General features: G+C 36.6%; 1 protein-coding gene across 1 annotated transcript in view; it reads right to left on the bottom strand.

Moving 5' to 3' along the window:
* The window catches only part of LOC135084365 (probable peroxisomal acyl-coenzyme A oxidase 1), a 36,088-nt gene that overhangs the window by 16,850 nt on the left and 6,842 nt on the right, over positions 1-12,396 (bottom strand). Inside the window, exons 2-6 of the mRNA XM_063979172.1 lie at positions 11,106-11,256; positions 8,820-8,976; positions 8,142-8,307; positions 7,554-7,677; positions 6,001-6,245 (exon numbers count right to left, since the gene is read on the bottom strand). Of these exons, the coding sequence (XP_063835242.1) occupies positions 6,001-6,245; positions 7,554-7,677; positions 8,142-8,307; positions 8,820-8,976; positions 11,106-11,235 (822 nt within the window). The 5' untranslated portion in view covers positions 11,236-11,256. The remainder of the gene's footprint in view (positions 1-6,000; positions 6,246-7,553; positions 7,678-8,141; positions 8,308-8,819; positions 8,977-11,105; positions 11,257-12,396) is intronic.

Raw genomic sequence — 12,396 nt, 5'->3', positions numbered from 1 at the left:
GTAATTTTGTTTTTTCCTATAATAATCTAATTACTCGTTTCAATCCGCTGCCGTATTATACGACTTTTGATTGTTTCTCCTTGAATATATTTTGTGCTTACCCACTTTACACTACACATTACACTACTTCCTACACCAACACACAAATAAGTGATTTCGAAAGTCTAACTCATTTAGTTATTATTCTAAAACTTGTAAATATAAATAGGCGTCATATGACACTACTCCGGAGGTTTTTATGTAATTGTAAATATGTCGAGATGGTTTACTCGTTTGTCATTCAATTTTTAAAATATAAAAAGTTATCAGTGGGTCTCTTAAATCCGGGATCTCTTGGCACAAAACACGAAGAATTCTTAGTAGCTTTAGATCATCATGATGTGGACATTCTGGCCATCAACGAGACCTGGCTGAGAGCTGGTGAGGAGGGCCGCGCGCCTGCACCCCCAGGCTACCGTCTGCGGCATGTGCCGCGCCCGTCAACTGTTCGTTCTCGCGGTGGTGGCGTCGGGTTTTACATCAAAAATGGTATTAGCGCGCGGATGATACATCACCCTTCCCCTTTATCTGTGGAACAAATGTGGCTAGGTCTTAATTTAAGCGGCATCAAACTGGCGATTGGCACGGCATACCGCCCGCCGTGGCTAAACATTGATACTTTTATAGATGCTTTAAGTGAATCTATCTCGTCTCTTGGGAAATATGATAAAATACTATTATTGGGGGACTTTAACATTAATATTTTAAATACTCAAGATGTACAAACGAAAAAGCTCCTAGATTTTTTGAGTTATATGAACCTGAATCAGTATGTAAATCAACCAACTCATTTTACAGAACATAGTGAAACACTTATAGATGTCGTATGCTCTGATTTCCTCATTTCTCAATTATCAGTAAACCATATACCAGATCTTAGTAGTCACGCTTTAATCACTTGCAAATTAAATATTAAAAAAGACAAACCGCCTCCTAAATGGATCATATTATACAGGCCTCTGAAAGATATAAATTTTGAACTGTTTAATGATGATCTGAACTCTATCTCATGGAACAATTTTGAATCGGACGATGTAAATGTTATGTTGAGGTTCTTTAATGATAAAATTACACAGTTATTTAATAGACATGCTCCAGTTAAACGAATCTACATAAAAAAACATTCACATCCATGGATAACATACACAATTAAAGAAATGATGAAGTTGCGAGATAAGGCTCATGCTAGGAGTAAATCAACAAATTTGGAAATTCATAAAAAATATTACCGAGAGTTAAAGGCTATCGTAAAGTCAGCAATTCACAGTGAAAAGACGGCGTACTTTAACAAATACATACATTCATGCTCAAATGATCCCCAAACTTTATGGAAACATATAAAAAGAGATGTTGTAGACTTTAAGAAGAAAGTGTTCATATTACCCTCGCACTTAAATAACCCTGACACAATTAATCAAACGTTTTTGAATATACCCGGAAATAATGACACCGACACTTCTCTGCTAAATGACCTTAAATCTAGTAAATATAGTACGGCCTTGTTTTCGCTTAAACCTGTGACGGAGGCGGAAGTGAGTAGCATTATTAAAACTATAAAAACAAATGCGCAAGGAGTTGACGGTATTACAAGGAATATGATCATGCTCACTTTGCCACGTACCTTGTCAGCCATCACCGCCATAGTTAATAACTCTATCAAAACTGGCGTGTTTCCGGAACAGTGGAAGATAGCTATCGTGCGGCCTATACCTAAAACCAGACACCCCGACGAGCACAAAGATCTGCGCCCCATCAGTATTCTCCCGTTTATATCCAAGATTGTCGAAAGGGCCATTTGTATGCAAATGACCGAATTCCTAGAAAGAAATAAAGTACTACCAGAAAAACAGTCAGGCTTTAGAAAACGTCGCAGCACTTCAACAGCGCTCCTGGATGTTGTGGATGACATACTGGCAGCGCAAGACATTGGAGAAAGTACTATTCTGGTACTACTCGATTATTCACGCGCCTTTGACACGATTAACCCAACAGTCCTTCTAGCTAAACTAGCATACTATGGTTTTGATCCCCCAGCTCTAAAATGGTTTGCTAGTTACCTGTCAGACCGAACTCAATACGTTGAAACTCGAAACGATGATGGCTCAACATCAGCTTCTGTCACTGCTAGTATGATCCGCGGCGTCCCCCAGGGGTCTATTTTGGGTCCGTTGCTTTTTATATTATATACTGCCGATATCACGAAGAATATAATAGACTGTAAATATCACCTATATGCCGATGATCTTCAGATATACATCTCATTTAAACCTGAATCAACTTCCTCTGCTATAGTTAAATTAAATGAAGATTTGAATCGTGTTAGCCTGTGGAGCGATAGGCACAACTTAGTTTTAAATCCAAATAAATCAAAATATATAATCTTAGGTTCCAAAAGTGGTATCGCGGCAGTTTCTGCCAAAAGTCCACGTGTCTCTATGATGGGTGCATGTTTGGAACAAGTAGTACAAGCTCGCAATCTGGGTTTACTTATGGATGGAAGGCTACTATTTGAAGGACACATACTGGAAATAATGAAAAATTGTTTTTATAGGCTCAAAGTTTTATATAGAATCCGCAAATACATCGATATAGAGACAAGAGTTAGCTTATGTGAGTCACTCGTCCTTTCAAAACTCAATTATTGTGACACTGTTTTTGGTGGATGTTTGTTAGTACGGACAAGGAAAGTGATTCAACGTATTCAGAATGCTTGTGCGCGGTTCTGTTTTCCAATACCTCCACGTTCACACGTTACTCCGTTTCTGAACCGTAACAGACTTTTGAACATGGCCGCTAGACAAAAACTGCACTTTGCTTCATTGCTTTTTGAAGTCATCAACAAACAGGAGCCTTCATACTTGTTCTCTAAACTGAGAGTTGCTCAGCGTAAAATAAGGATCGCCTCTCGCCTTATGTGCCCAGAGCACAGAACAGCTGCTTTTCGTGGCAGCTTTCGATATTCTGCCACGAAATGTTGGAATAACTTACCGCCGCCAATTCGAAACTCCAAATCAAATGCTACTTTCAAACGTAATTTAAAGAAATTTCTATTAGACGAACAAATGTCTATTGCCTGAGTAGTTGTTCTGCATCTCTTCCCTTTATTACACAAACATAACTTTTGACACATCTAGCACTTTCTGTTGACACACACACAAGCCACATACACCCAACACACACACCTAACACATACACCTAACACACACCTAACACACACAGCTAGCACACACACCTACAAATTTATGTAATCGTTGAAGTTTTGTATAAGTTTATATAATTTTAAAATAAAAATGCCAATGTTTATGACGTCCAATGTGACGCTCTCTTAAAAAAAAAAGTGGCCTCCGCAGAATAACAGCGTCCTGTTCTGGGTCTACCCCAGAGCAGGACACAATGCTGAGCGGATGCCATTTTGGTCCACAAATGTTCAAGTATTGTAAACTGTATACTGTAATAATTTAATATGTTGGGCCAAATAAAATATTTTCTTTCTTTCTTTCTAATGACTACCGCAAATTGCGCATGAAAATTTCCACACTCTTACAGAGCGTTCGAATTATAACGCCTGAGCCACAATGTATGTATGTATGAAAAGTTTCGGTCGCAAATTGTAGAGACCACTAATGGCGTAATATACAGCAGCTCTAACAGCATTAGATGGTGTCTAATTGTAGCCAAGTGTACGCCAGTGCTTATTATTCCTTGTTGATATAACAGCCAGTTGAGTTGCGATGTTAATTCGAAAACAAACTGTTACAACATAATAAAGGTACACACACTGGTAGCGTAACGCACACGTGGACGCTGTGTGCACGTTTCTAAACTAATGATCGAGTTATACCTACATGATCATTATGACCACAAAATATTTATCTTTGCTACGAATTTTAAAAAATACCAACACTATAGTCGGAACGTAACAAATAATTGCATTTCAAATAGAAAAGCGTAAACGAAGGTCGCACGCTGTTTCAGCACACATTTTCGAGTCTAATTTTGGAGCTGTAATCGCGGCAGAACCTTGATATGAATTAAAGCGATAGATAGATTCGATAAAGGTGTATGGTTTGTTGGTTGTCCCGAAAATAAATAAATAACTAATATTATAAATGCGAAAGTGAACCGATTTTGACGAAATTTGGCATAGAGATAGTTTGAATCCCGGTTTTTGAAACAGGGACGCGCACGATAAAGTATTTCTGTGACAGACAAAATAAATAAAGTAATAAATAAACACCTCAATACAACATGTAACCTCAGCCTAAAGCGCGAACATTGAGAAATAGGGTACCTCCAAGTCGTTCGTGAGATGAGGTAATGATGCATCATTATTACAAAACTGTCAACAACACTGACGATCGCGTTTTGCTTTCATCTTTGTGGTGATCTCAAAAGGGACATGAAACGGGTAATCATACTCAGAGTCCATCTGTTGTGACGTCACAATAGTATTTCCGTAATTACGAAATATTATCGCTGCGTTTATTATGATTATTTATTTTATCATGGTTCAAGATAATAACTACTTATTTATTAATATCCTTCAGTGTAGATTTTAATCATGAATTAGGTCTACAATTTGTTTAGGTATATCTTGTTACAAATAAACCCCTTTTTTCAGGGAAATGGCCCTAAAATCTTTTTTTCAGCAGTGACAGTCCTGAAGGAATGGTAGAGTTACTAACATTAACACATCGGACGTGTCAACGTGCTATTTAAATGCCCATTTGCATAATAAACATTTTTATTTTTTATTTTTTCAATTACAAAAGACAAAATTCAGACCTTGTGACGTAAGTGCTTATTTTGTTGTGGTTATAACGCGTTGTATTGATGATGTCTTACATTTATGAGCCTTATACATTTTTAACATGTGGTGATTATCTCACGTAAATATTACAAGATATTAATTAACATATTCGTTAGTATGTTCGTTTTTATTTTAGTATTTTATTGCAGGTAAGAAGCCAAGTTCATCCAAGTAAAGGTCGCAGACGAACGATCTACGTGTTGTCAGATCAAGGGTTAACAGCATGACGTGCTTTATTGCCAGATCGCACTCATATCTTAGTGTAAAATCTACAACAAATTGCCGTATTTACCTACTAACTTATGCAACAAATCTCATTTTTTTGTTAGACTTAATGCCCGTACCTATTCACAAACGATGCTTGCTTAAGTGAAGTAGCAAATCGAAGGCACAGCGTTGAATAGAACTCTGTGATTGGTTCGTGTGTCACCCTGTGCATCCACGGCCGCGCACTGTGAGACCTCATAGTAATGTTGTGAATACGGGCGTAAGTCTATCGTAGTAAGTAAAGAAATATGTAACACTATTTTGTTTGTTTTTTGTGAAAAAATACACCGACAGTTTTAGTGACATTGTCGGTTAGGACAGTGTAGTTTTAATGCAACAACATACTGTAGAGCCGTATCTAAGAAACAACATTTCATGCAAGTTTTCATATAAAAACTAACATCAGTTTACGATGCCCTAAATTCTGAACATTGTCGTCGCATCACTGTTGCTTGTAATACTCGTGGTAGGTACCCTGGGGGTTATACCTATGACTACATGGTTTTCCGGTTTTTCATAATAGTACCTACGTGTGCATATAAAAATAAGATTGCTACAACAAAACTGCAGGTTAAACATAACATAACAAAAAGTTAAAGGCAATGATACATATGTCACAACTACTGTGTCGTAACACAACTGTATATGTTCATGAATATTGAATTAAAAGACGCACAAAAAGTCAACTCATTGAAAATATGGTTCTTGATTTTCTTGATCCATGCACTTTACATAATCTACATTGTAATTTCATAAAAATACGTTGCTAAAGAGCACTGAATTACTTTAATAACTACTGTAATACCTAGTCTTGGTAAATCATTAATTAATTAATTAATTAAGTTCTACCAACATGATGTAGTTAATAACTATTTCAACCTTACCTTCTGTACTTGAGCGTTCTTCATCAGCATGTTGTCCCGGGGTATCCTGAAGTTGTCGAACGCTAGAAAGCCATTGTTTGCTGTCTGATACCCCAACTTGGGGCCAATTTCCCCGACTTTTATCCCCGGCAACGGCATGTGGGTCTCACTGTCCCTTATTTGAACTATAAAGGGGTGGACTCCATGGCATTGTCCTTTTGTGTACAGCTGAGCCACTACGATGCAGTGGTTGGCAGTTTGGCCCACTGGAATTTGAAAAAAGGAATATTTTTTAAACTTAAATTAACACGAATCATATTGCTACCAGCATGGGCCATGTAAATAAGTAGGTAAATAGCAAACCACCAAACCATTGACAGGTGATTAAGTTAAAACGAACTATTATGTTCTTACATGAATATTTTTTTAGTTTAGCAACAATGTATTAAGGTTTCCCAGAAACATTGAAATAAAAATGTAATAAATTTTATGTAGAGTCATAACGGACGTTGAATTCTGAGCAAAATTACTGTATGAAATTAAAATAGTTATGTAAGTTTATTTTAGATCAAGATTTACTTTAGATACTCATAGCACAAGCTTATGGCACTAGATATACTAGGTATAATATCCAAGGACAATTGTTTATTTCGCAAACATCGTTTCCGTCATTCAATAGAACATCATCAAACTATGAACTTCAAATAGAAAAACTCTACATACTCGTAGGTTTACGTATAATTTATGACGCGCGACAATCGCCTTGATCCATGCACCTTACATACGTTCCCGGATTCAATTTGCCAATTTAGAACGATCTTTCCATTTGCTTGGGTTCCACTCAAAAGGGTACTCGTAACGTAACGTCTTCGAGGTCTGACAATTGATGCGTCTTGGCATGTTTATTTCTTTTTGTTTGCTTAGATATGGGGAAAACATTGGGAAAAACAGTTTAAAGGAAAATCGTTAAAAGGAAAAGCAATACTAACGATTGATCTTCTGTTTGTTATTGTTTTCTAGTCCATGGGCAAGCAAGATATCAAGGTTACGTTAAAAACATATTAAGCGGTAACTATCTTCAATAAATAGGTATGTATCAATAAATATGGTTTTTAATGCTACTATTGAGCAAATACACGGATCTGTATCATACAATTCTACATGCTTCATAAATCTTTCAAAGTCGTAAACTTATTGTAAATTATAATAACATTAAACATATAAGAGATCTTTGCTCGGTTCAGAGTTCAGAGTTGGATTCAAAAATAGGTCAAACATAGTAAAATTTTACTGTATTCATATACAGTTTGGTTGCAAGTTAAAACCTGTCTAAAAAGAAAGATTCTGTGCTTCGGGAAACTACTTACCCCCTGCGTGCGATGCCATTTAGTTGTGTCAGAACCTCTATGGATTCTATTAAAGAGTTATGACGTCATTATATTGCAGCTTCAGAATGGAATAATCTGTAGGTAGGTACTTTAGAGTTTTGTTAGAATCCTAGGACTCCTTAAAAAGAACCATGGCCTCATATATTGCAGCTACAGAAAGAAAATAGAACTATTGTAAGTACATACATCCTCCAGGCCACCATTTGTAGGCAGTGAGTGAGGGCGTGTGCAGCACGAACTCCTCGGTGTTTGGGTCATACGTGGCCGTCGTCTCTAGCCCTCGGAGGAACGTCCCGTGGCCCAGTTCTGTCTGTAATAGTTCACACATTAATTACATACTTATAAAGCTACTGATGGAGAAGGATATCAAGAATATCAAGATAACTTTTGTCGCGAAAATGAAACTTGAATGGCACGAATAGAATAAAATAGAAAAACCTTTATTCGACACGAAAATACAAATGAAAATGAACAAATAAAAGAAAAGAAAACAAAAAAAAATTTAATATGGCGTCATGGTGCCGTTCTTTTCTACTTTTGCTTCCAGAGTAGCAGCGTTATGTTCTTAGGTTCTATCCTAGAACATGACACTTGTTGAGTGGTCGGTATTTTAGTTCCATTATTTTACTGAATTTAACTTTTAATTTTTCTTCCTTCCTACAGCTTTAAAATGGAGAACGTGCGCGCGAAAAAGATTCAATATTGATACAAAATGACCTTTATGACGTACACTTTACGCATCAAACTCAAGATCTATCGTTGTGCAGTCCTCACCTGTGCATAAGTGCCAATAATCTGCATGGAGAGTGCTTTGGGCAGCCACTCGGCCTGCTGGTCGGGCGAGGCCTGCCCGATGATGGTGGGCACGAACATTCCCATATGAAGTAAGAGAGGCATCTGCTGCTGCACCAGCGACTGCACCCGGTACATGTTAGTTGGTCTGCAAATGACTACCAGTTAATAGGAAACTCATTGAAGAAGTGGACATAACTATCATCATTTAAAAAAATCCCGCTAGCTCATGCTAAATATGCTCGTAGTAGGAGTAGGTCCACCACGCTAGGTTCGAACCCGCGTTCCTCGGAACTGGATTCGGTCAGTTCTGCTATTGTCGCTTCGAATTTTCATTATGGCCTGAAAAAACTGTTTACTTTCTGCGACTGACTTAGCTGTGTCATTTATGATGTCTACCTCAGAATTATTCGTTTTAAACGGGACTAATCAAACTAGTTTCCAGTCACTGCAACTCCTGTACCAAGGATCTAAAGTTTGTAAGAAATTAAATCTACCTAGTGAAGGTTGAATAATCAGAGGGCATATCTTAGGTACAGCTTTGGTAACCGCAACGAATTTAATCAGAAGAATACCTCTAGGAGGAATTCAAAATATGATATCGACTTCTCTCCATCGAATAGCGAAAATTTAAGTTGGTTACAATGTTTTTTTTTTTACCTATAAGCGTCAAACGAGGAATGTTTCAGCGCATGGTCCTTCAACACGTCAATGAGAGCGGTGGCTTTCCTCACAGCATTCTGGTATTTCCCCATGTGGCTAAGGTATTCTTCGGGAATCTCATCATTTACCTCCTTCACTTGAAGGGCCAATTCCTCTGAAAAATGGTAGAGCGATATTAGTTTGCACTGTGCAAGACATACGCCCGTATTCGAACGCACAGCACTAAATAGAGCTCTGTGGTTGGTTCATATGTCACTCTGTGCGTCCACGCGCACTGTGAGACCTCATAATAATGTTTGTGAATACGGGCGATAGTTAAATAATTACGTGTCATTACGTGTTTGCGGTTTACAAACAAACTTTTCACAGAATAGAAAAAACTTCATAAAAGTTTTTCATTCCAATTCAGTTTTGATAGAGGGAGGGACCTATTATTGTGCGTCTTATTCTAACTTATAGACAAAGGGAGAGTCCTGCTCTAAAAATCAATTTTGGCAACGCAAGGGCGCAAGGCAACTGTGACTGGGGTAAGCAGACTTGCTACTCTTAGCATAGGCGAACAGCGATTAAGTCGCTTTTAGGAAGATATACGCAAATACAAACAAACGCCAACCGTGGCTGTCTCATAACATAAACGTGCGACTTCTATTCACAATAGAGCACAGTAAACCCCCAAGTAATGCATCATTGATGCAGTCGTAAAAATTTGCAATGCCTCAATAAAGTGCAAAGTATTGACTAAACATGAAAAAAAAACTGGCGATTGCGACACCACAGTCAAATGTAGAGTCGCAAACCGTAAAAAGTCGGAAGTCTGCTGCGGCCCTAACTGTCATGGACACTGCTCCTGTTGACTACTTTAGTAACTAAGGGAATGTAGTCGTCTCTTTCATACCTTTTAGTATTCCATAAACGACATGGTAAATACTAAAAAACCTCAAAAAGTACTTATCATTTAAACTAATGTTATGAAAAAATTATCACAGCTAGATTTGAGCATCCTCTTCTATTACAGAAAGTTTTGTATCTAAACGATCGATCGTTACAGAGAAATAAATTTTTGAAAATGCATTCCTGAATCGCGGTGTCGAAGTTTTAGTTCTCGTTTCGTATATAAAAAAGTTCTTCGGGTGTTCAGTCGGAAGGTCCGTAGCTACAACGTGAGCCGGAGCTGGCAGGGATCCGGTCTAAGTCCCTGCTATCAGAATGTGTTGACGCTATCTAGCAAACCATTTACGGTAAAATAATGAGAAACAAGATACATGAGAGACTCTGTCTCATTCACACGTGAGTAGCTGATTTGACCTTCCTTTTGACTTTTGAATTTAATTTTATCAAAGTTTTCAAATTCAAATAATTTTATTTATTGCCTATTAACTAAACGTATCAATAAAAGATTGTCATTAAATACTTACTTAGCTGTTAAAAATTACCTAAAGTTGAAATGGTATAGGTAATCTTCTCCAAGACGATATCAAACGGGTAATAAAGTTATACTTGAAACTTTGATTTGTAACAAATTAAAACTATACTTCCATAACTTTATTAGAAAAAAAATTACTAGCATAATGAAAACCTTAAAAATGGCGGGAAACTGCTTTACTTTTTTCTTAGGTTACCTTTTTAATTAAAACAATCATTTTTCAAAAAAATCATAACCAGCCAGATACCAACAGAGGTTGGAACAAATAAAAAAAACTTTACACATAATAATATACTCGTACTATTTTTTTATACCATTTTGCTTGCCTCCACTTTCATTAATATAATATTTACTATAATTATTAAATTATTATTGCAAAGATATCGGATATAAGCATGACTAACTAACCGGTGAGGTGTTTGGAAACATCCTTCGGTTTCCTAAACATTGGTAGCAGGTAGTGTGAACCGTCTAACCATGTAGAAGCATCAACTTGCACAATATTTGACATTAAATTTGTTCTTGTAGGTGTTCTTTCAGATCATAATAGCAAAAATATTAATAATTAAGTTTACTCGACATTGAAAAATTAACCTTAGAAAGAGGTAGGTATGACTGAACATTAGAGGTATCAATCGACATACACAATATTTAATATTGAACTTTATCATGTGGTCTTCTTTCAATTCCTATTATTAAAACGAAACAGGAATATTGACACTGGCAAAAATAAACCACTTCTTTGTGGTTAAATCTTTTTTTTAATTTATGATGTTTTACGGCTCTCTTTAGATTTGGTTGCCACAAAAAAAAACTTATTTTTTTAAATATAAACATAGTAATTTTAAGCATATACATACCTACTTCTCTCCTGTCCTTCGTGCCTTGCTCCCCGCCATCGATGAAGTGTATAAGCTCTTGCACATCGAAGTTGCACTTCTTCCTCTCTTTTATGAGATCTGCATTCACTCCTTTTGAATCATTCGCCATTTTTAATTTGTATGCTAAAACCTAAAAAAGAACACTATTATATCAGTTTACTTCATGAAACTTTTTAACCGAATTAGAAAATGAGATTCTCGATTCTGTTGGGTATGTTTCTTTTTTTTTTAATTTAGCACTTTAAGTAGTTTTCTGAGGTAGTTTTTAAATTCTAGCTCTCTTAATTTAATATTTCTTTTTAAACTAAGAAACTTTTTCATAATAAATCCTTCACCAGCAGAATCCAATTTGATCAATAACAATAACACTGAACCTGTACTACTCGTAGTACAAAAGTAAGTACTACTTTGACTGATACTACAATACTACATACCTACTCTACCAACTGCTATATTCAGATGCTTAACATGTATAGTCCGGCTTATACAAATGAAAACCACGTCGCGTTTGGGTAGTGAACTCCGCGTTTAACAATGAGTTCGGGACTTTGACCCTGACCTACGTTCATGCGTTCAAGTTGACTCAACGTTAGCGGATCAAAACAATAAAATTCAATTACAGGCATATTGAGTCGGATATTTAACAACGACGGTATACTTATCAAGCTATAACTAATCTATACATATTTATAAAAGCGAAAGGTCACTCATTGACTGACTGACCCACGCACTCTTCACGAAATCTCAGGAACTACAAGTGCTAGGAGTCTCAAATTTTGCATGGGGTCCTTTTAGAACGTAGGTGCGCACTAAGACGGGATTTTGCAAAATTCAACTCCTAAGTGGGTAAAACGGAATCCTCGCGTACGAAATCGCGGGCGGCTGCTAGTAATAAAATAATTATAATATTTTTTTTTTTACTAACAAAGGTTTCCTTTAGTAATGTAATGATCGATGCCTCCTTTTAATCTTAAACAAGCCTGTGCCAGGAGACATCGATGTAGCAGGATGATTGTATTCCAAAACAAAAGACTAAAATGGTACACCACCGTCTTATTTGGAAAATTAAGTTATTAAACTTACTGTTGTGGCAGCAACAGACGTTTCAGGAAAATAATTTTTCTCTTGATAAACTTAAATAAAAAAATGTTTGTATGTTATCAAGTGTACTTAATTGATAAGTTAGATATTAGAACCAAGCGATTGTAGTTGTAGATATAAGTCTGAATCGTATTAGACAAAACAAATACAAAGGTCAAACTGCAGACAG

Source organism: Ostrinia nubilalis, chromosome 1, assembly GCF_963855985.1.
Source record: "Ostrinia nubilalis chromosome 1, ilOstNubi1.1, whole genome shotgun sequence".
Classification (NCBI taxonomy): domain Eukaryota; kingdom Metazoa; phylum Arthropoda; class Insecta; order Lepidoptera; family Crambidae; genus Ostrinia; species Ostrinia nubilalis.
Note: the sequence above shows the minus strand (reverse complement) of the source record. Positions and strands in the feature narration are given on the sequence as shown.